At 38.9% G+C, this 26,685-nt stretch overlaps 2 protein-coding genes across 16 annotated transcripts in view; both read left to right on the forward strand.

Annotated features, from left to right (window-relative positions):
• LOC105484141 (transmembrane O-mannosyltransferase targeting cadherins 1) overlaps positions 1–7,152 on the forward strand; it is a 286,363-nt gene extending 279,211 nt beyond the window's left edge. For 4 of the 7 annotated variants that reach the window (XM_011745485.3, XM_011745500.3, XM_011745527.3 and 1 more), the window contains one exon: positions 1,006–3,080. In XM_011745485.3, coding sequence (XP_011743787.2) covers positions 1,006–1,146 — 141 coding nt within the window. In that variant the 3' untranslated portion in view covers positions 1,147–3,080. Of the gene's footprint in view, positions 1–1,005 lie in introns of all 7 variants that reach the window. The other 3 variants (XM_011745531.3, XM_011745480.3, XM_011745491.3) reach the window with 1 other exon arrangement.
• An 894-nt stretch (positions 7,153–8,046) lies between these two features.
• LOC105484110 (ovochymase 1) overlaps positions 8,047–26,685 on the forward strand; it is a 101,321-nt gene continuing 82,682 nt past the window's right edge. For 2 of the 9 annotated variants that reach the window (XR_011609268.1, XR_011609269.1), the window contains exons 1-9: positions 8,047–11,115; positions 12,072–12,190; positions 12,468–12,565; positions 13,288–13,460; positions 17,595–17,690; positions 19,035–19,186; positions 20,961–21,150; positions 22,814–22,912; positions 24,012–24,099. Coding sequence is in view for 6 of the 9 variants with exons in the window: in XM_071071958.1 (XP_070928059.1) it covers positions 11,028–11,115; positions 12,072–12,190; positions 12,468–12,565; positions 13,288–13,460; positions 17,595–17,690; positions 19,035–19,186; positions 20,961–21,150; positions 22,814–22,912; positions 24,012–24,099 (1,103 nt within the window). In the remaining 3 variants the exon portion in view is untranslated. Of the gene's footprint in view, positions 11,116–12,071; positions 12,191–12,301; positions 12,566–13,287; positions 13,461–13,505; positions 14,344–17,594; positions 17,691–19,034; positions 19,187–20,960; positions 21,151–22,813; positions 22,913–24,011; positions 24,100–26,685 lie in introns of those variants that run through there. The other 7 variants (XR_011609267.1, XM_011745414.3, XM_071071958.1 and 4 more) reach the window with 6 other exon arrangements.

Here is a 26,685-nt window from a genome sequence, read left to right on the forward strand (position 1 = left end):
GTTGCTACATGTGTCTTCACTCTAAGAGATATAATTTTTAATTGTGATGGAAATGTAGAGGGTCACGGGTATTTATCCACATGGGACCTATAACTAAAAATAGATGGAACAAATTGATACTTTTTGTAATGGGGGGAACTCCAACAATCTTAGCTCTGAGACTTTGCAGAATACAGATCTAAAAGAGGGTGGAACGAATAAGGGAGGTAATACATCCAATAGCAGAAAAAGTGCTGAAAAAAGCTAATAGCTATGACCGAGTTGCCAGGGACCCCTTCTGGGACCAGGCACACATGGTTGCTAGTTGAAGAGTCAAACAAAACAGTTGGAAGCCAACAGAGGTGGGGACAGTTGTGTTTAGTAGGTCAGGAGTAATATACTATACTGCACTAAAAGTATACAGCTGGTGCATACTGCTGCAAACCCGCGGTAGTAGAAAATTTGACTTCACATTCTTATCAACACTTTTCATTGCATAAAAACTTTATTAGGCGAAAGTTACTTTTAGTTTTAAGCTGAAGATTAGAATAACTGCTATATCACTAAACAGATAGAGTGGATACACAAACTATTTAATCATTCTTCTTGCAGTTTTAAAAACATTTTCTCATCTCTCATTCTCCCACCCCCTCCACCCCATTCCCCTGATATGAATTTTGTGCCATGGTTCCATTTAATTACAAAGGAACAGTACTAGCTCCCTGAGGACACTAGGAAACGATAACCTCACACCCTGCATTAGTAGAATTGAAAATCTGTTTTTCTGTCATTTATCCTTACAGTATAACTCTCCTCTTTCACATTCTCCAGCTGATCTAGTGCTTAAAACAAATAGAGTCTCCAAAAGCACCAATAGACAAGGATAAAATTACACATACATACAGAGTTTCCATACGAGAACATTAATGCAAAACTGGGCAGAGGGTCAGTTTCTTAATCTCTTCATTCTCTGAGAGAGTTTTGTGATGGATCAGAATGTAATTGCTCTCTCTTTCTCACCCCCAGGGAAAATATGTGTCTGCAAGAGCTTATTATGAGAGAGCCTTACAGTTGGTTCCAGACAGCAAACTGCTGAAGGAAAATCTTGCCAAATTGGATCGCCTAGAAAAACGATTACAAGAAGTTCGAGAAAAGGATCAAACATAGCACCGTTTGAGTCAACCTCATAGGATAATGTGGTCCCTCTGAAAAGGGAGTGATGGAAGCCTTGCTTTCACATCAGCAGGGGCACAACTAATGAGATTTTCGCTCATTCCGAGTTCACGGTGACACATTTTGGGGCATCTGCTGGTAGCCCAGTGCTGAAGGACTTGCTTTTCCACGAAGGAAGACGAAAACAGCAAACGAGGGCAAGAAGGTCTGAGAGGGAAGGAGAACGACATTTACACATTTTGCAGATTTTTGTTTGGTTTAACTCCAGATTTCTCTTGATAGATCTCTGTGCTTTTGAGACCTGGAAATCTAATTCTGTTTAGACATTTTTTTCTCCCAGAAATACAGAAGCTTGAAATGCTGTGAAGGCAGAGCTTCTATTCCTTATGGGATGAAATATTTCAAAAGAGGATAAATCCTCTGTGGTAAGCCATTTGGAAAATCCGACCAAGAATTGGCTTATTTAATTCTCCAGAACCAGAAATGAGTATCTAATAGCTTTTGTAGAACCTTCCAGAATATGTGGGGAAAAAGGGCTATTGCTAAGTGAGCTTTATCTAATATCCCCCTAAGAGTATTCCTAGTGCTTTTTTGAGGAATTAAAGGGAAGCTCCTGGAATTGTATATGGATGTCTTTATCCCTAGGGGGACATCAAGGAGCCAGGCACCCCTGATTCTTTATGGAAGTGTTTAAAACTATTTTGATTTTATTACAAGTATTACTAGAGTAGTGGTTCTACTCTAAGATTTCAAAAGTGCATTTAAAATCATACATGTTCCCGCCTGCAAATATATTGTTATTTTGGTGGAGAAAAAATAGTATATTCTACATAAAAAATTAAAGATATTAACTGACAGAAATGTCCTACTTTATTATCTTAATGTTCAGACATCATGAGATTTATTATTTTTTGAAAAATATATTTAACCATTGAGGAAACTTTGTGATGTATCACAGAAATCTTCATAGATTCTAACTAGATGGAAAAAGAGCTCTATTTATTTGTGTTCCTAGGCTTAATGAGAATTCTGGGCTTAGAACATCAATGATTAATACCTAGAATTCTTTGTTTTGAGAATATTATGGAGAATGCTCTAAAAATCTAGGGTAAAGATCTAAATTCAAATTTTAAATATATATTCATATTTAAGAGATAGGGAAGGCAAAGTTGAACTCACAATTTGACATTTATTTTTAGTGTTATTTATTTCATAACTTATAAAATAATTAATATATATACACACACACTTCTTTTTTCTCTGTACAAAGTGGTTTTAATATCAGCTTTCAAAACTGATCTTATAAAATGTAAATCTAAATTGTAAAATAGTTAAGTTTTAACAGTCCATTCCAAAATTTGTGTTGATATTCACTTGCTAAAGAGATGTGAGGAATCAGCCTTCAGTGTTTTGGCAGTAGTATGTTTTGGAAGTGAAGAAGTTGGAACACCTGATTCTAATTTGGTCTTCATCATTAAAAACAAAACCAAAACACTCCAGGCAGTACTGTTTGTAGTGGTGAGCCAGGTATCACACAGACATAATAGCCTAAAGGCTCACATAAGTCACATGCTCAGGCCAGGGCAGGGTAAAAATAGCCTTCTGCTTCTTTCAACCCAGTATCATGAAGCACTAGCCCAGTGTTATTATTTGTTTTGTCAAGGTAAGTCTAAGTAAACAAGAAAAATTTCCGCAGAAGGCGTGGCGAGGGGAGTATTTTAAATGCAAATGATTATAGAATTTGAATTAGCACGCATCTCTTTGTGTGCATCAGTAATCCAATAATGTATATATTACCACTACGATTGCTTGTTTCTAGTAGTTTTTTCATGTTATATAACATAAATGTATCCACAACCTTAATTAAGATATATTCTTCCTCCCAAAATCATAGTCCTAGGGTCAAGAAACATACTCCTGTGTTTATTGTAAAATAACAACCCCACCCTCAGATTGAAAAAACATGAAGCCCTAATGTCTAGGACTTTATTACTACTTTTCAGAATAATCTGTAATGAAAACTGATGCTTAAAACTTTAATGGAAAAGACTGAGCCCCAAATTGTGAACAGTTATTACACCTTACTTGAAGTGCTAATAAAGATAGGAGAGTACATTTGTGGGAATAATGGAAATGGTGATTTCAGCCTAAAAGTTCCTGAGGGTAAAGGATCACATGACCTTCAGGAAACTTTGTCTGACTCCTGGTAGGTGCTTTCCTATCTGCCCCCATCCTTCCCTCCCCCTTTTCCCTTTTCTTCCCTCTCTTTTTCTCTCACTGTCAGTCTGTCCACACACACTGGCATCTTTTGAACACTAAAAGTAAGCACTGTTTTTTAAAAAAGTCATTATTTGTTGGATCAGATACTTTTATCCCAAGTGAATACCTTCACTGAGATGTGGCCAATGCAATAGTTTCACAGTTAAAACAGTGCATATAAGAAAATAAATCACATACTATTTTTCAAAGATATTAAATGTATTTTGTAACTATTTTCATTTGGTCCTTGTAACACGAAATAATACGTGGAACTTATCTTTATAATAAAAACGGAGTGCCCTCATTCATCACAGAGGTGCATCTAGTTTGCCCTTAATGAAAGTATACTTGCTGTGTGGATTGATAGCACCTTCTTGAAATGGAGGAGCACAGCTGGCTTCATGGATGTGCAATGTTTGCAGTCCCACGGGGCCCTGCACTCTGAAGCAAGCTGAGCTCAGTTGAATGTCTGATTTTTACTTATTTTTTTGAGACACAGTTCCACTGTGTCTCACTTTGTCACCCAGGATGGAGTGCAGTGGCGAAAACATGGCTCACTATAGCCTTGACCTTCCTGGCTGAAGGGATCCTCCCAACTCAGCCTCCCAAGTAGCTGATACTGCAGGCATGTGCCAGCATGTCCAGCTAAGTTTTGTATTTTTTGTAGAGACAGGATTTCACCATGTTGCCCAGGCTGGTCTCAAACTCCCGGGCTCAAGCGATCTGCCCACCTCGGCCTCCCAAAGTGCTGGGGTTAGAGGCATAAACCACCATGTCTGGCTGAAATTTTTAATAATTCTTAATACTTTTTGAGCAAGAGGTCCACACTTTCATTTTGCACTGGGTTCCTAAACAGGTTCTGGGTAGGAAGGAAAGCGGCTGAGGATAAAACAGGAGTTGCTTTGGCCTGGCTGAACATTTGAACCAATGATCAGAGTTTCATTTTATGATTGTGTTACTCTGAACAGATTTGTTATTTTTTTCCAGCTACATTTAGAGTTCCTCATGTATATATCACCCCTCTTTTTCCAGTCCATCTAACCTCTCCTTTTTTTGGTACCTAGAATCAGTTCCCCTTGCCTTCAAAATCCCTGACAAGTGTCCATTTCTTTATGTATGCTTTGATATAGAAGCCACAAGAATGGCTTTAGCAGCTTATTTTAACCTTATGAATTATTCATTCAGGATTTTTTAAATGATTCAGATGCTTTCGATCTGTTAACAGTATTTGTAAAACATGTTTCAGTGATACAACATAGGTGAACTAAACCAAAGATGCAAATGCCTTGGAGGAAAAGAAGTTTTATTATAGAGAATCCTGAGATATATCCTTTTGGGTTGTTTAATTTAAAGCCTATCACAAAACAAAGAGAATTGTTGCACTTTAATTCCAACCTCCTACAGTACCACACAACCCTTAGCATAAGAATCTGAAATTTGTAATAGGTGGTACCTAGTTTGATGCAGTGTTTTGCAGTGGTTGTGCAAATGCCTCGTGAAGCGGTTTTTCAGTCAGACTAAATGAGAAAATCTAAACTGTCCTATCAAAACTGGCCCGCAATAACTGTAATGTGAGGAGAAACAAAGCAAATGTGGGTTTCCTATTGTCGTTGTAAGACATTCCAGGTTCTCAGATTGAAGAGCTACATTCAGCTGATAGTTGACATCTGTTCCCTCACACATAGTGGCTCTCAACACGGCTGCACTTTGGAATCACCTGAGGACCTTTCAGAATCTCTGGTTGAATCATCCTGGCTGTTCATGATTCCAATGTGCAGCTAGGCTGGAGAACCGCTACAAGGCTGATAACTGTAATGGGAGTTTGAAACTTTTACAAAATAATAGATGTTTATAATCTTTTGCAATTTTTACTTTTAAATCTGTACTAAAATGAGCCAAAGAAGTCTTAACAATGATTTATGGCACAATTGGTTGGTTGAGGCTATCGTTCCATGATTCACAAATAGGTGGTTATGTGGGGTGGTTTTGCACTTGTGGCAATTGGACTACAATTTGGCCTTAAAATTACAGAATTCCTGGTTCTCAGATGGAGAGGAATTGCCTTGAAATTTGCATGTACCAGACTAAGTGCCCAGTATATATGACTGATATTTTCGTGACTCATAGAAGGTGTCCATGGTATAGAGTTTATGCCTATATCTCTATCTTTATTTGGGGCACACATGAGTTTTTGTTAATTATTTCTTACTCGTACTTATTAGAATCTGTTTTTGAAAAAAAAAAAAAGAAACTTTTGCTTTGACTTTGTGGTGGATTCACCTTCTTAAAATAATAAATCTAGAGGATATTAGGAACGACATTCACAACAAATATAGTTAGAGGTGATTTTTTAAAAATTTTTGTTCCTGGTTTCCAAATTACATTTACTTTGATTTGATTATATGTTGGTATCTTCCAAATATAGCTTAACTTAGCTATCTAGATGGTATCTTTTGACATTTGAAAAGAATAAATAGCTGTCAAATCTTGCATTTAGGCTGCAGTTGAATAAAATAAAAGCTTAGGGTGTCAAAAATAAGATAGAGAAATATTATAACATTTTATAATTATTCTTGAAGTCTTTGATACAAAAGGAAAATATGTTGAATAGTTCTTCCAATATTATTTCCCTCAATATTTTATTTGTAGCCATGTAACTTAAAGAGAACAGAAAATAACTGCAATCAAAAGCATGGTTTAATATCAATCAAAGTGGCACAACAGAATTGATAAGATCTTTATAACAATCAATTGGCTGATATTAAAATATTGATTTTAATTGATCTTTTCAATTAAAGTCTTTATGGTCTGTAACTCATAAAATCAGCATCCACCACAATATATGCTCATTATTGGTTTGTAAGCATAGATCACCATTGACTCCCACCTGGAAAGACACGTCTATGTCTAAAAATCCAGTAGTTTCTTCGCATTCTCAGTAGTACACATTGTATATGTATATGTATCAAATTTGGTAGTTTTCAATATGTGTGATGTCCTTTGGGGGTTATTTGTCTTGCTGGTCCATAGAAGGGGTACACTAGCCCAAGAATCAAGACATCTGAGTTCTAGTTCTAGCTCTGCCACTGAAGAGCCACCTTGCCTGGGCCAAGTCGGCCAGTGTCTCAGTCATGTTTACCACCCATGAAAGTACTGGTTGGTTTGATGTTTCCATTAAGCTCAATGAGTAACTCGAATGGTTACTCTTGAATCTGGATTGAAAAACACTATGCATCTGATGAGATAATTCATAACTGTTGCCCTTTTTTAAATGATACAACCCTAAAAGTGACTGAATTGCCCAAATGCTTGAACATGGCAGAGGTAGTTACTCTTATTTTACAGTCTGTGCACTTAAAAATTCCTACAGTGATTGTTACTTTACTGGGGATAAAAGATGAGGTGAAACTTCCTCCCAAGGAATTAAAATATCTGTAGAAGCCATGGCTCGCTTTTACAATGTGGAAATCATTTGATTTGCTGTAATTCACGCAGATCCCTCCTTTTGTCAGGGGGAAATGATTTGCATCATGTTCTTTTTTCACACTTCCTGTTTTGATCAGTTGTATGTAAATGTACATTTTTGTTACTTTGACTGTGCCCGTTAGAATTTATCTTCCATAAAGTATTTCTTCCATTGAGTCTAATGATGTATACTTTGCCTAGGTCTTTCCAAAATTAAATTTATGTAAATGTCTATTTTATATAAAATATGATTAAAATAAGTATGTCTGGTTTCAATCTCTCAAGTACTTCATGGTTAGTACCTACTGATGTCCGTGTCACCAGGAGTGTCTGTTTTAACAATTTTTTTAAAAGGACCATCTTCCTTCCTTCTTTCATTCATTTACTCATTTCATTGCATTGTTCTGCGTGCTTCCTGTCGGCTCTCTTCCCCTTCCTCCACACAGTGCCAATTCAGTACTCGCCCACTCCAGATCCACTCCCCCATCATGCTTAGATGCTGTCACCTCTCTCTTCACAGAGTAAATAAAAGGTAGAAAGCAGATATCCCCCAGTGCCCTGTACTTCATCTATACATTTTCCTGCACCTAATTCTATCCTTTCTTTTCTCCTGTTATCATAATGGAAGAAGAGGACCCTAGGTTCTGAATTTTGCCTCTTATGTAACTTCATTCCATTCCTTAACTTCTCCTTCATCTTTTAACTTCTTTCTTTTGCTGACTTTTGTCAAATTGTCAGTTCTTCTCTATCTTAAAGCACATACACAGGTAATCAACACCAAAACAATTTGGAAAAAAAAAATCCTCCTCTATTTCATATTATCTGTAGCTGCTATCACATCTCCGTCTGTCCTTCACAGCCAAGCTTTTTGAATAGCAGATCACAGTTGTCCAATGCTAGTGAAGATGTCCAAATTAAAGACAGATTTGCTGTACATCACAAGTCACCACTTTCTGGGGGTAGTCCAGCCCACTCCTCTCCTTGATATCCTTTCCTTTTCTGAAGTTATTTTAAACATAAAAAGAGGATTCTTCCATTTGGATGTTTTAATATAACTACAAACTCAATTTATTTTTAAACCATTACTTTATTAGAACATTTGAGTCTAAAACTAATGGCCTGACTTTTTTTTTTTTTTTTTTTTTTTAAGATGGAATCTCACTCTTGTTGCCCAGGCTGGAGTGCAGTGGTACAATCTTGGCTCACTGCAATCTCCACCTTCTAGGTTCAAGAGATTCTCATACCTCAGCTTCCCATAGCTGGGATTACAGGCATGTGCCACCACACCCAGCTAATTTTTTTTTTTTTTTTATCTCTAGTAGAGATGGAATTTCACCATGTTGGCCAGACTGGTCTCGAACTCTTGACTTCAGGTGATCTGCCTGCCTCAGCGTCCCAAAGTGCTGGGATTACAGGCATGAGCTACTGAACCTGGCCTATGGCCTGGCTACTAATGGTGTGTAATTCTTATTGAATGGCTCTTTTTCCACTTAATGGAAAGGCATTATTCTGTGAGGCCTGTAAGGGACTAAACCTTGGTATATAAGAATAGGGTCTCAGTTGAAGCTGTGGGTTTTGAACTCTGGAAAAAAAGGGAGTTGTCCTGTAACAGGAAATGAGACAGTGCCCCACCGCATGGAGATTCCCAGGTTTGAAACAAAGAAACCACAGAATATGCTGCAAAGCTGTGTGCCATGGGCAGAAGAGTGAAAGGGGACAGCACCTGTGAGCCTCACACAAGGGCTGGCCATGGTATGACCAGCAACTTGAATATTGCTGGCCTGACCATTCTTGCACAGCACATGTTCACCTTCTAGTTCTTTCCGTTTTGTTTAGGAAACACTTTTTGGTGGGTTTCATCTTACCTCTTGCTAAAAAGAAAGAGGGCTTTGGGTCCATGTGGGGGCTCTGAGCTTTTACTGGAGAATGGCGGGGCCCTGGAGCTGGCACGGTGGTTCAAATGGTCACCCTGCATGTGATGACTATAGGGAGGGGAGTAGTGAAGGCCACTGTTCAGGCAGCCACCACACCTGGACATTCCCTGGACAGTACTGAAGCCTGGAGGTTCAATGTTTTATTTTCACAGAAGAGCTGCTTACCTTAAGAGCAGGCTGGATACCCCTTACTCCCTAGACACCCACGCATGAAACCAACGAATCATCTACTCAAACTGTCATCCGAGGTGTCTTTCCTTGAAATAAATACTCAAAAGAAAATAGTGCTACTCTCAAGAACAGCACAGGCCCATAGAACTATTGGTGATGACGGAATGTTCTATATTTGTGCTGTTCAACATGGTAGCCACTAGGCAAGGTGGCTACTGAGCACTTGAAATGTATCTAGTGTGACTAAAGGACTGAATTTTTAACTTAATTTCCTGTTAATTGATTTTAATTTAAATAGCCACATATGGCTAATGTCTGCCACATTGGTCAGTGGAGCTCCAGAGCTTTTTCATGTAGTGGAACTCGGGACATAAGAATCACAGAAACTAGCCTTGACAACATGGTGAACTGCACCTCAAATACAAAAAATTAGCAGGCATGGTGGTGTGCTCCTGTAGTCCCAGCTACTTGAGAGGCAAAGATGGGAGGATCACTTGAGCCCAGGAGGTTGAGGCTGCAGTGAACCAAGATTGCACTACTGCACTCCAGCCTGGGTGATAGGGTGAGACCTTGTTTTAAAAAAACCAAAGCAAAAAAAATCACAGAAACCGCTTTCAGGTTCATGAAACAAGAAGGTTTGAGATGTATGTTTCAAGTTTGAGTACCAGTCACATTTAAAAAAAATTCTTTTTTTCTTTTCAGAGACAAGGTCTCGCTGTGTTGCCCAGGGTGGAGCGCAGTGGCTTTTCATGGGTGAGATCCCACTACTGAACTGCAAGGAGTTTGGACCTGCCCCGTTTCTGACCTGGACTAGTTCACCTTTCCTTAGGCAACCTGATGGTGCCCTGTTCCAGGAAGGTCACCATATTAATACTGAACTTAGTGTGAACAGACTCCAGATTGGCATAGTGCCGTTCAACCCAGAACTGGGCTCAAGCCATCCTCCTGCCTCAGCCTCCCCAATAGCTGGGACTATAGGCCACATGCCACAACGCCAGGCATCATTCACTTTTTTAAGGCTTTTCATCAAAAGGTGTCCATTTACCCTCTGTTCTCTCCTGTAGTCACAGAGGTCATTGTACCCAGTAGATTGTCACCTGCTTGTACCTGTGCTTACATTATCTCCACCTTGACTGCCTTCTGTTTTCCCATCTACCTGTTCATCTCCCACCTGTCTCCCTTAGTTTATGTACCCGCCTACCTCAAGAAGCTTTTATTTCTATTTTACATGAAAGTAAAATAGAGCACTTGAAAGTAAAATCCTCCAACTGGCACTGGAGGACTGGTGGCCACGTTATTTGATATATATATATAGAATGTCCACTTAGCGCTGCCCTGATTTTCTGACAAAATGTAAGACCATTACAAATTCAGGCTTTATTTGCCTTCTAAATTCAGCCTTACAAAATAATATTCAAGGAAAACAGTGACATCTTACCAATAGATTGATTTTAATCATCTTAAATGATGGATTCTACAGCTTTTGGCCCATTCTGCTGAAATGGAGGACAGTACTGCCACCCAGAAAATGATGTCAGCTCGAGCCTGATCTTTCCTATTCACTCTTTGAAAACTCTAGAGGGTCAAGGGCTTCAACAAGCTTCTTAGAAGTGGCAGTATTGTAGTAAGCTTCATGAGCCTCCGCCTTTCAGCAGTCCTGCCTGTGTTTCGCGTGGGGAACCAGCTTCATTGCCCCTGAGCTTGAACCGCATTCCCTAATCTGAGACAGAATTCGCAGGGCTAAGCGTTCCAGGCCACTGATTGGCTTGCTCTGGATCTGCTGGCAGGAACCTCTGCACACGTGTGAGCACCCCTGCCGCCCCTTGGGCCACCTCGCGCCAGTCTCTAAGGCTGGGTGGCGGGGCGCTGTGACAGCAGGGACGACCAGAGAGTGGCGGCAGCTCACAATGATCAAATAATCGTGAAGAGGGACACCTGTGAACCCAGGCGCCACGGCAGGTGCTGCCCATAGGCGCCACGGGAGGGAATAAAGAGCGCTGCCCCGCCTTCCCCCCAGAGTTTTCGCAGCCTGCAGGGAGGGAGGACATGCGAGGCCGAAGCATGGAGGCTATGGGTGTGCTGGCCAGTGTTGGTTTGTTGCTATTGCTGGTCATCGGCCACCCCAGAAGCCTAGGTGAGCCCAGGGCCCTGGGCACCAGGACTGCGGAGGAGGCTGAGCCTGCTGGAGAGGGAAGATTTCATTACTCCTTGCCTCAGGAAGTCAGGGTGGTATCGCCACACCTGAGGCATTTGGGAAGAAAGGGTGAGGGGTGGTGCATGCTCAGATATCCCTAAAGGAAGGCCTGGGCCAGATTTCCTTTTTGAAATTTTTTGGATTCTAGAGTTCAAGTTTGTAGGCACACCTGATAATCATGTGTGTACTAAGGAGCCTCTTCCAAGGAAACCTAACCAAGTAGAAGTAACTTAAAGTCAAATATCTCCCTTCCAGAGTAGTATATGTTATTCCCCAGTATCTTTGTTTTGTTTTGTTTGTTTGTTTGTTTGAGACAGGGTCTTGCTCTGTCACCCAGGCTTGAGTGCAGTGGTGCGATCATGGCTCCCTCAACCTCCAGGGCTCATGTGATCCTCCTGCCTCTGCCTCTTAAGTAGCTGGGACCACAGGTACGGGTCACCACACCTGGCTAATTTTTACATTTTTTTTTAGAGATGGGGTCTTATGTTGCCCATGGTCCTGAACTCCTGGGTTCAAGTGATCAGCCCACCTGGGCCTCCCAAAGTGCTGGGATTACAGGCATGAGCCACTGCACGTGGCCCCTGGTATCTTTAACACAACCTAAATTTGCATCTTCCCAAAGTAAGAACCAAGTCACCTACCAGAGGCAGCGCTGGCTCCTTCCTGCCCAGTGGTAACACAGGCTGAAAGGGAGCAGACAGGAGGCAAATTCTGGTCAACCCAGGTGACTGTGGGATATTCTGAAGAAAATATTGAGAGAAGAATGTGATAGTCTGCAGCTAAGTGCTATCAGAATGTCTGTGCCAGGCCAGGAAAATCCAAACGGGAAATCTTGGTAAAGTGAACTCTTAAATAAGGCTCTGTGTGTGCACACACACACATGCTCTTCTACACAGGACTGAAGTGTGGAATTCGCATGGTCAACATGAAAAGTAAGGAACCTGCCGTGGGATCTAGATTCTTCTCTAGAATTAGTAGTTGGAGAAATTCAACAGTGGCTGGACATCCGTGGCAGGTCAGTACAACAAAGGCATTGATTTCTCAATGAGAAAACGGTGAAATATTTCCTTTGTTTCAAAAGCAAGAATTCACGTTGATTTGTGGTTTTTCTCCTGACCCCCTCTAGCTCTCTACCAAAAAGTTTACTTCACAGGAACTATCTTACTATCCAATTTATGTCAGTATTTTAAGAATATGATGTCAGATGAGAAAAGTTGATCTTCAGTGTTTCCGATGGAGATACATCTGTGGGGAGGCATATTAGCTGCGTTTGTAACTTTCTTCTCGGGCAGGTCTCCCTAAAATCACATGAGCACCACTTCTGCGGAGGAAGCTTGATTCAAGGAGATCGTGTTGTTACAGCAGCACACTGCCTGGACAGCCTCAGTGAGTAAGTTGTGGATTTCAATTACTTGTCAGGCCTTGATTCCTGGCTATGGGACTGGGAGATTTGTTGCTCTAAATAGCAGGTTCATTCTCAGTTCCTTGCTTAATTTTGCCTCCCAGTGCACCCACCCACTGATCTTCCCGATTCCCAGAAATGTGTGTCTGTTCCAAGATTTCCATTGCTTCCTGTTCTACTGAATTAAACAATCCTAGACATCATCTATAATTTATGGATTTAGTGCTTGGGTAGAGGTGGTGGTTACTTACTATAATAAAGCATTAACAAGAAATGTTAGATGGATGCTCCAAAGTTTTAATCAGCTGGGTTTAAATCATTCGGCGGGAAAAAGCTGCAGAAATTACATATATTTGACCAGATTAATAGAGGGTACTAATAAGAGAAAAGAAGGAACAGTTCTAGAAAGCAACTTTTATATCCTGTTACAAATGGCATAGCATGTATGAACTAAGGTTTGTATATCAAAGAAGTAAAGGAGGCAATATTTAATTACTTGACTCAGAAAAATGGAAACATGATGAAAACCATGACTTTTTCTAGATTAAAAATATATGACCATTGGTAACACTCAATAAATAAAGAAAACCTTCTTCAAAGACTCAGGGATGCTTAAAGGTACATTAATCACTCTTCATTTAATTACATGAAACCAAGAAGACTTGTGTAGGGGGAACAACTATTTATGAAACATTTATCTTTGGTTTTAGGAAGCAACTGAAGAACATAATTGTGACTTCTGGGGAGTACAGCCTCTCTCAGCAGGATGAGCAAGAACAGAATATTCCTGTCTCAAAAATTATTACCCATCCTGAATACAACAGCCATGAATATATGAGTCCTGATATTGCACTGCTGTATCTAAAACACAAAGTTAAGTTTGGTGAGTATGGAGAGTTAGAATATTAAAAATGCAATGGAGGAAAACTGCTAATTAGTTAACTTTAATGTCTGTGTGGCTGTCTAGTAATAGAATAGCTCAGCTTTGTTTCTTTTTAAAATAATTTTGTTCAGTCTATAACCTATTTTTTTAAAAAAAGTACTGTATAAGCTACATATCCCAGCCACAAATTATTTATGCTTAACCTAACAACCAACATTTTTTTCCCTTTCATTTATTTTTATTGATACATATTACAAGTACATATTTTCAGGGTACATGTGATAATGTGATACATTCATATAATCAAATCAGGGTAATTAGGATATCTATGACCTTAAACATTTATCTTTTTATATATGCTAGGAACGCTGGAATTACTTCTCTGATCTATCAAACATCAGGTGTATAGTTGTATCCATTAATCAACCCCACTTCATCCTCCCCTCCTCCCTACCCTTCCCTGCCTCTCATAACCACAGGTTTACTCTCTATCTTCATGAGATTCAGTATTTTAGCTCACACATGAGGGAGAATATGTGATATTTGTTTTTCTGTACTTGGCTTATTTCACTTAATATCCATGTTCAGTTTCATCTGTGTTGTTACAAATGACAAGATTTCATTCTTTTTATGGCTGAATAATATTCCACTGTGTGTATATACTACATTTTCTTTTTCGTTCATCCATTGATGAACAACTTAGGTTAAGTCCATATTTTGGCCAACTAGTATTTTAAGGACTCCTGTTTCTTGGCTGGGCTCCATTCTAACTACCTACCTATATTCACCTCTAACCAAAAAGCTTGGAACATTTGAAAATGTTTTCGGAGGCTTCTTTCTGTCATTACTATGAACAAGATAATACAACACTCTCTCAACACAGGTAATATAAACTTTCTGGGTAAAATACTAAAAGACCCCCTCCTTTTTTTTTTTTTTTTTTTTTTTAAATGCAAGAAAAGGAAGTGTTACATGGCCAAAAACAAAGCACAAATCCAGAGTAGTTAGTCAGGCCACTGCCCTTGAGAGATCAAATTGATCTTTAAGATCCTAGAGATTTACCTGGCCGTGAGAGGAACTGTAAAGAACCTGGAAATTTCTGAAAGGTGATGCTTTGAAAGATAGGGAGAGGGAGTTGTACGTGTTATGCTACATAAAGTGAGGGAATAAGGGCACTTACTTGTCTCAACGTTGGCTCTGGACAGAGGGTTCTCAGAAGTATCTGTAATCATGAGCCAGGCCTCACTCAGGTTTGATGCTGGAATTGACATCACCTGTGTGGAATTGACATCACCTGTGTGGCACAAAAACTCCAAGGCAAAATTTTAAAGTGGTTCCAGGTGAGTAATCAGCCTCTGCCAGAAGCAAAAATAAATCCTCTCTGAGAGAATGAAATTTAAATCCCAGCTTTAATATATTCCCATAAAGCTTTAATGAATTCGAGCACAGAAACGTGCAGAGAAATTTGCCATCAAAAATAGAGTCTGAAGCATTAACAATCAGAATCAGACCTTCAAAGGTTACAAATTTCAAAATAGAGAATAGAAAATGAGTATATTAAGGTTTAAAGAAGTGAAAGTGTACTGAAAATGATTGAACCAGAGGAAACTGTTAGATGAAAGGGAAATTTGAAAATAAGCCAGTAAAATGTGAAAATATAAAAATGTAATTGGAATTAGAAACTCAACAGAATACTTATCTACCAGATTAGATTAGGTGTATGGAACTAGACAATCTGAAATAATTACCCAGAGGAGACAATGAGGATAAGAGACAGAGAAGATAGAGTGTAATAAACATTCAATTTGAAGTTTAGAAAGACTATGGATATTGGTGGAGAGTGACTGTAATTTAAGAGAAAGTGGCTGAGGATTGATCATAATTGATATCCAAATCTTTAGATTTAAAAAGTTTAGTAACTCCAACTATGATACAAAAAATAATTATATATCTAGACATGTGCAAAAATGTAGCACACTAAAGGAAAGGACCCCAAAAGAATCTAGAAGGAAAAAGACACGTTACCAAAAATGGAATGTTATTGATTTCTCAACAGCAGTAAGTGAATGTCAGGAGATATTAGATGATCAAAATACTGAGAATAACTCAAACCGTAAGTGTATATAAGAGGAAACTATGGCCCCATCTTTTCTTTCCTTTATAGAAAATCTCTACTAAGAGCCATCTATGCTTGTTATGTCAATTTCGTTTCCTCAGTTCTCATAGCTGGATGTATTAGGTTAAGATGTCTGTTCCACATTTAAGTGGATCAGACTTTCACTCCACTGTTCCATAAATTTGGTCTTGTCACAGTCACTAATGACCTCTATGTTGCTAAATTCAAAGTAACTTCTCAATTCCCATATTTCTAGATGAGAGTTTTTAGCAGAATTGCTCATATGTTCTTGGAAATATTTTCTTCACTTGAATTCTGGGAATTCATTAGTTATTCTCCTACCCTATTGTACCCTTTCTTAGTCTTCTATGATGATTTTTCCTCTTTTCCTTGCCTTCATATTGTTGGAATGCCCAGGCTCAACCCTGGACATCTTATTCTCTAGTTGGGCTCATTCTCTTAGTGATCTCATCCAGGATCAATAATTTAAACTTCTAAATCCAAAAAACTTTAGATTCATCCTTGATTCTTCCTTCTCTGACGCTGTACATCCAATGAGTCAGAAAATCCTGTTGCTTCTTCCTCACTCACTTCACGCTTTTGCCATCTTGTTCCAGGCAATACTACCATCATTTCTTGCCTGGGTTAATTTTAATGGTCTCTGAAATTTACTCAAGCTGCTGCTTCTGTCTTCCTAATGTTTGTTATTAACCCAGTGGCCAGAATGATACTTTTTAATAGGTAAATCAGATTATATCACCCCATTCAAACAACTTCAATGGTTCTCTATTACATTTAGATGAAAATCAATGTCATTATTATCTGACATACCCTCTTTCCTAGTCCTACATCTAACCTCTGATTTGTTTATTTTTTTATGAAACTTACTTAATCTGCTGCAGTCATCCCGGCCTCCCACTGTCCCCTAAACATGTATGCATGATCCTGCAGCAAGGAGTATTTCTTCATCAAATGACTTCTACCCAGATAACTGCATGATTCCTTTCCTCAGCTTCAAGACTTTACTCAGATGTCACCTGCTCAATGAGACTTTCCATGATCATCATATTTGAAATGACTCCTTCCATGCCATTCTCCCTAATCTCCAGACTAATCTCCTTTATCCTATTATTTTCCATAGCATTTATTTACCACTGAACAATGTATTATATTTGCTATTTGTTTCTTCTCCCTTCACCCAACACACAAACACAAATATACACACTCATGTAGGTTCTACCAAGACAGAAATATTTTTCTTTCTGTTCATTCATTGAGATCTAAAAGAGTGCTTGCCACATGATAATTTGACCATCTTGTTCTACTATCTTCTAACATTCACTTACTGCTGTTGAGAAATCAATAACATTCCTTTTTGGTAATATGTTTTTTCCTTCTAGATTTTTTTGAGATCCATTCTTTGTTTTTAGTGTGCTACATTTTCAGCACATGTCTAGATATAAAATTATTTTTTGTATCATAGTTGGAGTTACTGAGCTTTTTGCTAAAGATTTGGATATCAATTGTGATCAATCCTCAGCCACTTTCTCTTAAATTACAGGTTTCTCCCCACAATTATCTATATTTTTTCTAAATTTCCCAGGTTCTTTACAGCTCCTCTCATGGCCAGGTAAATTTCTAGGATCTTAAAGATCAATTCAATCTCTCAAAGGCAGGGGCCTGGCTAATTCCTCTGGATTTGTGCTCAACAGCTGTCGAGTGAAAAACTCTCCTTTCACAACAAAGCCATAGTCTAAAATGTTAGTAGATTGGGGGGCTCATGGTGGTGTGCAGAACAATTGGCCTTATGTTTTTCCTTGTTTTACTTTTTATGCATTTCTCTAAATTTCTATAAATACAAAACAGTTTTTATGGGGGGGCCAAAACTTAAAATATGTCACCATTACATTTAGGAAGAAAGTGTAGAAACCATAAAATCAATAGATTTCACTTTTCCAAATATATTCAACACGGCATATTTATCCATGAACCTCATGCCTTTGTTGTTGCTTTCTCAGGAACTGCTGTTCAGCCAATCTGTCTTCCTGACAGTGATGATAAAGTTGAACCAGGAATTATTTGCTTGTCCAGTCGATGGGGCAAGATTTCCAAGAGTAAGGGACATCAAAATGACTTAATACTTCTTCCAGATCTCTGTATGTCCAGGGGAAGCAGAAATAATTTTCTTGACCATGAGTAGTACATTTATCATTTTTTATCCCTAATTTCTGACACAATGAAGATTTCTGGTTATCCTCAGCATCAAAAGGTTTATACTTCTTAAAAGGCTATTCATATCACTCCTGCTGCTGCCAATTTGGTTAGGTATGGCAGATAAAGGAAGCTGGATAGAGCTGTGATAGATGAGGAGGTATAAGGCAAAAGGATGATCAGGAAATAGTAATAACAGTTAAGTTTCTTTGTCTTTAATATTGTGACTTTTTAAAAAAGTGAGACTCAGAAACAAAAAGTAGAAGAGTAAATACCATGGATTTGAGAGTGAAAGAAAAGGGAAGATGTTGTTCAAAGGGTGTAAATGTGGAATTGTATGACAAGTAAGTCCTGGAAATCCAATATACTGCATGGGAACTATAGTTAATATATTGAATACTTGAAATTTGCTAAGAGGGTAAATGTTAAGTATTCTCACTACAAAAAAGTTAACTCTGTGAGGTGATGTAATGTTAATCAGCATGATTGTGGTAATCATTTTACAATGTATACATATACCAAAACATTGTACTCCTTGAATAAATACAATTTTTATTTGTCAACCTCAAAGCTTGACAAAAATACATTGTGATTTTTTTATTTTATAAAGAATTTTAGGCAGGGTGCAGTGACTCACGCCTCTAATTCTAGCACTTTGGAAGGCCAAGGCAGGAGGATGGGAGCCCAGCAGTTGAAGACCAGCCTGGATAGCATAGGAAGACCTTGTCTACGTGCGCACACACACACACACACGCACACACACACACACACACACAAATTAAAAATTAGCAAACCATGGTGGCATGCCTGTAGTCCCAGCTACTTGGGAAACTGAGGTGAGAGAATCACTTGCTCCCAGGAGGTTGAGGCTACAGTGAGCCTTGACTGTACCATTGCACTCTAGCCTGAGTGACAGAGGGACACCTTGTCTCAAAAAAAAAATGATTGTTATAAAACATTTCTGTATTGACCAAAGTTTTCCTCTGTTGGGGAAACATTTAAGCATTTGTTTAGAGAAGCCACAATTGTACAATTGCCTATGTTACCTTAAAAATCTGCTGAATATTTTTAAAATGTCCTCTGCCATGTATCTGATGTTCAGAAGTGAATATGATTCACACCTAAAAACAATTTTACTTCTACATGTGGTTAAAAATCTGTTTGAAATAGTTCTAAACTTGTAGACTTCTCATTAATTTGTTTCCATGAGGATATTGTGTACTAACTTATCTGTCCTCTCTCTGCAGCATCAGAATATTCAAATGTCCTACAAGAAATGGAACTTCCCATCATGGATGACAGAGCATGTAATATTGTGCTCAAGAGCATGAACCTCCCTCCCCTGGGAAGGACCATGCTGTGTGCCGGCTTCCCTGATGGGGCAGTGAACGCCTGCCAGGTACAAAAGTATAAACCAGCCTAGTTGTTTACCAACATGTGGGTGAAAGTAGATTCTGCCTTTCTGCAAAAGAAGCTCCTGTTTCTTCTGTTACTGTGTCAAAATTCCTTTTCCCTTCATCTTTTCATCTGATTTCTACTGAAAAAGTGTACTTGACCTAAGCAGAAAGAATTATTTCCTGTCTCCACATCCATTGCTACTCCTACACTTCTTTTATTTTGGTGGGTTGGGAAAAGGGATTAGTTTGAACGTGTCCAACCTAATGGAATCAAGCAAGACGACCACTTTCACAATCTTATTAGGTCCAGCTATGAATTCTTCATTTCACATGTTGTTAAGCATTGTGGAATGTTTTTCCATTGGTGCAGAATATATTTGCATAAAATTTGACCGAAGATACATAGCTTTGGTCACAGTCGTGTAAGAGATATTGGGAATGACCACAATCTCCAAAGACTGACACAACTTCACAATGAATACCAATCTTCACAAGATATTTAGAGGGGACAAGGAGACCAATTTTTGAAACACAGGGGTTTTAAGTTTTAGATAGGTCTTCCAAGTAAATTATCTTCTCTTTTAAGGTGGAGCACTAAGGAGTCATTATTCTTTGCCAAAAAGCAGCTTGAAAATGTTGAGGGAAGCTCTCTGAAATTATCTGTTGGAAGGATTTTTGAGTTTTTCTTAGAGGCAATGACAGGAGTTTGGGAGGGAGGAGACTGAAACTTACACTTATGCCACTTTCTAAATTGGAAAACAGGTTAAAGGTGCTTTTTGTTATCTGCATTCATTATAGGCAATCCTTTTTTGAATGAAACCCTCTACACCTTGTGAGAAGAGTTTAATCTGACAAAAAGTTGTCTGAAACAGAGTCTTAAAGTGGTATAGATTCTGGAATGTTATTGAAGATGCAATCCTAAAACCTTGGGTTCTTTATTCTGTAGGATAAGAGCCAGTGTGGTCCTTTACATATATCTCCTGGATAAAATTAGGTTTCCCAGGCTTTCCTTTTTTTTTTTTTTTTTTTTTTTTTTTTGGAGACAGAATCTCACTCTCTTGCCCAGGCTGCTGGAGTGCAATGGCACAATCTTGGCTCACTGCGACCTCTGCCTCCCAGGTTCAAGCGATTCTCCTGCCTCAGCCTCCTGAGTAGTTGGGATTATAGGCACCCGCCACCACGCCCAGCTAATCTTTTTGTATTTTTAGTAGAGACAGGGTTTCACCATGTTGGTCAGGCTGGTCTTGAACTCGTGACCTCAGGTGATACACCATCTCTGCCTCCCAAAGTTCTGGGATTACAGGTGTGAACCATGCGCCCGGCCCAGGCTTTCTGTTCTTAAAGCCTTGAGGCCTTGAACTATCTTGGGGGATCTATTCACTGATGCTCTATAGGACTGGAAGATGACCTAGGCTTTCCTGCAATTCCAGGTGACAAGCTATAGTAGAAGCATCTATCTATACTACCTCCCTTCCAACAATTTTTAGAATGTACATGGTAGTGGGAAAAAAAAAAAAGAGGAAGAAAAAGTGTTAACCTGACAAGATTGCAGCCAATAGGTATAAAGAGATTTTATCTTGATTAAAAGATTGTGCCTTGAAACTAACGATAAGGACACAAGAAAATGGATAAACAAAAAGTTGATGGACGATGACTAGTGGACTTCTTTGCCTCTACCTCTTTTCACTTTGTGATGAGTGCTGATGTTTGCGGAAATGATGAAATATTTTACACTGTGGCTATTTTCAAATTTTCTCTTTTTTTGTACCATGAAAGAGGGACGCTGGAGGACCACTGGTTTGTAGAAGAGGTGGTGGAATCTGGATTCTTGCTGGGATAACTTCCTGGGTAGTCGGTTGTGCTGGAGATTCAGCTCCTCTAAGAAATAACCATATGAAGGCATCACTTGTCATTTTCTCCAAAGTGTCTGAGTTGATGGATTTTATCACTCAGAACCTGTTCACAGGTAGGTGAATTCTTTCTTCCTCATCTCATCCTAAGTCAAGGGTAGTTACTCTGCTATGTTGCGATATTATCAGAACTAAGCTTTAGAACAAAGCAAGAATAAGGCTGGTTTTAAATTCTTAGTCCAATGTAGATACTTGTGTCTCTGAAACCCTGAGTATAGAAATCTGTCAATATAACTTGAACAAACCAAATCCCTGTATAAAATTTTCATGAGATGCGTTTTTGCATTTATGAGATTTTATTAACAGACCTTGAGAATAGACTCATTAGGAGATTCTTTCTTCTTTTTTTTTTTTTTTTTTTGAGACGGAGTCTCGCTCTGTCGCCCAGGCTGGAGTGCAGTGGCCGGATCTCAGCTCACTGCAAGCTCCGCCTCCCGGGTTCACGCCATTCTCCTGCCTCAGCCTCCCGAGTAGCTGGGACTACAGGCACCCGCCCTCACCCAGCTAGTTTTTTCTATTTTTTAGTAGAGACGGGGTTTCCCCGCGTTAGCCAGGATGGTCTCAATCTCCTGACCTCGTGATCCGCCCGTCTCGGCCTCCCAAAGTGCTGGGATTACAGGCTTGAGCCACCGCGCCCGGCCTCTTTCTTCATTTTTTCAGTTGGCACAGTTTTTCTCTGTACTACTTAAGAATACTAAAAATAAATCACTCATCTCCCACTTTGCCCGCTCAACCTTGTTAACTTACTTGGCAACAGTGAAAAAATGAGGGAGGCCTTGGAGAGTTAATTTGGCTCTGGGACACTAAAATCTAAATTAGGAAAATGTGGGCCTGGAGATACCAAACCTGTCCTCTGCAGAATGAAAGAGGCCTGAGAGAACACAGCTTTCCGGAACAAGCAGTTGAATGTAGGAACCAAGTATTTTTTAAAATGACAAGACCCAGAGCCCCAGAACATAGTGCTCTCTCCATCCTCCATCCCTTTCTCATGGCAGTCGAAGGGCAGCCACCTGACTGAGGGCTTTTGGAAGTGGTGCTGTGGATCCAACCACAGGCCAGCACTTCCTCGAACTGCCGCAGACTCTTCTTTGGTCTTAGATGTAAAAGTCCTCTTCACTGCTCTACTGCAGGGGAGCAATTCTCTTCTGGTAGCAATTATATTCCATTTTGATCACCTGGAAGGGAAAGTTGATAAGATTTAAAAGCCCTGAACAAAGGTAAATGGTAACAATGAGATTTCACAAGAGCAATGAAATCAGACATTAATGGTTAATCCCAGTGAAATGAACATCGGAATGTGATAAGTGATTTATTTAAATAATGCTTCCGTAGGATAATCTTCTAAGCTTCTCATCCTCTGTTTGCCTTTTTTTTTTTTTCCAGTTCATCTTCCCTATCTCTTTCCAGAACTGGCTATGCTTTGGAAATAGAGTTAAATTCAGTTTTCTTAACCTTACAAATCAGAGAATTGAATATTTCATATTTTATTTTTTAAACCACACTAACCAACAAATCAAATAAATTACTTTCTGCTTCCACATAGTCCTTTAACCTTTTTTAAAAGACATAGTGGATCACTCACTCTGAGAAAAAGATTCCCTCTGCATTGATTTTAGTAGAAGTTACAATTCTTAATAGTCTTTAACGTCACCTTGTTAAAAATGTTTTATTTAAGTGATTATTATTGGAAAAGACACTAACTCCTCATACCTTCTACAGGTTTGGATCAGGGCCAACCCATCTCAAAAGTGGGTCCGAGGTATATAACAAAGGCCCTGAGTTCTGTCCAAGAAGTGAACGGAAGTCAGAGAGGAGAGGGTATGTGTGGTTCTAATTAGAGAAGGAAGCTGACTTGAAAAGAGTCATCAGAGGAAAGTAAACAGAAGGATTGTACCATATTCACAATCTGAGTTTTATTTAAATTTTCGAATGTAAACTTTAAACGCCCCTCCCATATTCATACGTAGGCGCCAACGTTTAAAACCTAACCCTGGCATCTAAAGCTTTTGAGTAAATGAGGGAGACTTTCCATGCCATTACTAAAAGTTTTATCCATTTATTTATTTATTCATTTATTTAGAGATGGAGTCTCACTCTGTCACCCAGGCTGAAGTACAGTGGCAAGCAGTCTCTGCTCACTGTAACCTCCGCCTCCTGGGTTCAAGCAATTCTCCTGCCTCAGCCTCCCAAGTAGCCAGGACTACCGGCACCTGCCAGCACACCCAGCTAATTTTTGTATTTTTAGTAGAGACAGGATTTCACCATGTTGACCAGGCTGGTCTTGAACTCCTGACCTCAGATGATCCACCCACCTCGGCCTTCCAAAGTGCTGGTGCTGGGATTACAGGCATGAACCACTGCACCCAGCTTATTTAGGATCTTCTTTTTTTTTTTCAAGATTGAGTCTTGTTCTGCCACCCAGGCTGGAGTGCAGTGGCATGCACTCTGCCTCCTGGGTTCAAACAATTCTCCTGCCTCAGTCTCCTGAGTAGCTGGGACTACAGGCATGGACCACCACACCTGACTAATGTTGGCCAGGCTTAGTCTCAAACTCCTGACCTCAAGTGATGCACCCGCCTCAGCTTCCCAAATTGTACTTTAGCATCTTTAGACGAAGGTGTTTAACCTTACCCAAGACAGCCTAGAAAGAGATGGGAAAGTTGGATAAATATTACATCTGAAGAAGTGTTTTAAAAAGTTTCTATTTTGATTCAAATTATGGTGAATTCAGAAATGTTTTTAAAGTCTGTTTGCAAATACAACGTCTAAATCATAGCCTCTAAAAATATTTTCATTCCCATAAATATCAATGAAATGAATAATATAAATCGTACAGCTTCAGGCTGGCCTCTGGATCATTTTGAAATGTTGTCTATGGGTGAGGAAAATGATTGACTTCTTTCCTGTGTTTTTGAAGATTGTAAACCTCAGGGGACAGTGTTATTTGGAGAAAATGGGAAGATTCGTTACCCCCATTCCAAAGGAGACTACTATTGTCATAATTGGTATGTATCCCACATAGGCGTGATTCCTGGGGCGTTCCCTCCCACAAAATTGGGCAGTTTAAAAGACTCCACTTTGGCAATTTTTTTTTTTAAATAGGGTCTCCCTATGTTGCCCAGGCTGGGCTTGAACTCCTAGGCTCAAGGGATCGTCCCACCCCAGCCTACTAAGTAGTAGGGATTACAGGGACATGCCACCATACCTGGTTTGTTTTGGCAATTTTATCTAGTATTTCCAGTTCTAATATAAAAGTATATGTTTCATCTGATATTTTTAGGTTGGTGAATATTTACTCATTAATGTAAATCATCAACCTGAATAGTTATTAAACTAAAGTTTACTTGAATTGATGTATTCAAATATGTAATACTGACAGCATCTGGTAATGACATTGCTATGGGATTTAGTGATTAATTTTGTCACATTTATTTCTATAATCATGGTAATATTTTGCTTAGCATCACCTAGAAGATGGAAAATAGTTCATGTCCTATAAGCTTTAGTATCTTTTTACAAATTTTCTACATACCCTGTCCTCTAAAATATATCTAAATATAGCTAAAAATATCTTTAAGTTTTAGAAAATTGTTCTGCAAGTATCTCATTTTCTTAAGTGATCTAAATTCGTTCTTAAAATTGTACTGAGAATTGAATAGTGTACTACAAAGATAACAGTTCTACAAGCTTATAATCTGGTAAAAAGAGCTAGACAAAAATAACTATACTACAAAACAAGAGGAAATAAGCTTTATAATCCACACATCCAAGAATGTGCACACTACAAAAAAATAGAGACTAATTGTCTATGGTGTGGTTTTTAAGGTGCGTGTAGAGTGGTTAGAAGTGTGGGGAGAGATATAAATGTTATGATGGAAAAGATGGCATTGAAATGAGGCGTTGAAGGATAGTTATGATTTTATAGCTCATGAGGTCTTTGGTGGTTCTAATACTGAAGATTTCAACAGATGGAGAAGCAGGAAAGAGGTCATTCTAGGCCAAGGGAATTAGGTATAAGCAATGTCAAGGAGGTGGGGAAGATTAGGGTTGTTTGGGTTCTGAGTATCACACTGTGATTGGACAACAATGTGAATGGGAACTGGGGTAGCAGTGGATGATGAAGATGGAAAGGATGATCGGGACTTAATTGCAGAGGACCTTAAGTTCCATGCAGCGAGATTAGACCTTATGCTACAGTCAATGGGTATGCTAAAACTAAAATGATGGAAAGATTATAACTTTCAGAACTAATGTAAAATGAATATAAATATTTATTTCAAGTACAGATAGAAAAGATGTGGCTTAATTTCAGCTCATAATTTAAAAGGCTTAATGGTCTAAACTGACTTTGTCTCAGGCAAACTTGTGATGATAGAATGCCGATAAAGCTTTTGCCACCTTTGCTTAGAATAATATTTAGAACAAGAGTTTAAGAAACTATTTTATTAGAGTCTCAGGGAAGGGACCTCTAGGGTACAATCTTTAGACAGAGAGATTGATAAGCCAGAATTTGTCTGAAGGACAATGACCAAGATGGGAAAAATATTTAGAACAATGTTTTGCGAGGTATGGTTGTGGGAACCATAATATTTTTTGATACAGAGAAGACTGAAGAGGAGGAAGGAAGTGTCTTGATTTGTCTTAGAGGCTACTAAAGAAGCAGAATTTGACTTATTCTGAATGATTGCAGAGCTGAAAACTAAGATTACTGAGTAGAAGTTAGAAGGCAGAGTTCAATTCAATATGAAGTCATTTCTTGTTTGAGTCATTTCTGAAATTAAATAGCCTGCTTCAGGAAGTAGTCAATGCACTTGATAAGTGGATAGTTGAGCAAAGTATTTGTATATTGGGTAAGAGACATGCAGATGGCAGCCTACTTACCCTCAAACACAGAGACTCAACTTAGACAATTAAGCATTTCAGAGATCTCTGCAAGAAAATGTTTCAAGAAAAGGAGGGTTATTGTAGAAGTAAAAATCAAATCAAATGCCATTGCATATGGAAACTCAAACTTCTTGAACTGAGCAGAACTGTAGGATCAAAAGTCATATTCATAATGGGTTAAGTGACTGTTGAAAATTTAGTATCCCAAATAATCAACACATTTTTTATTGAACCCTTAGGATGTGTAAAACACCGTCTTGGGTGCTAGAGATACAGCAGTGAATGAAACACACGAAAATGCTTGCCTTTGTGGGGCAAGTTAGAAGGTGGAAATGGGATAATTTTTAAATGTTACATATAATAGTAGAAGGTAGTAAATGCCATACCAAAAAATAAGGCAAGAAAGGGAGGTGGGGAATGAGAGTATACAATATCAGAGAGGGTGGTTAGAGAAGACCACATTATAAAGATGACACTTGGAAAAAAAGACTTGGATAAAGCAAGGGAGGAAATTATATGATCATTTTGGAAAGGAACACTCCAGGCAGAAGGAATGGTAGGTGTGAGACAATAATACATTTGATATACTTGGGGAACAGCAAAGAGACCAGAGAACCAGAGCTGAGTGGCTGGAGAAGGGCAATGTGGCCAAATTATTTCGGACTCACAGGGCATGAAGAGAACTTTGAATTTTTCCATAAGGGAGA

Source organism: Macaca nemestrina, chromosome 10 (assembly GCF_043159975.1).
Source record: "Macaca nemestrina isolate mMacNem1 chromosome 10, mMacNem.hap1, whole genome shotgun sequence".
NCBI lineage: Eukaryota > Metazoa > Chordata > Mammalia > Primates > Cercopithecidae > Macaca > Macaca nemestrina.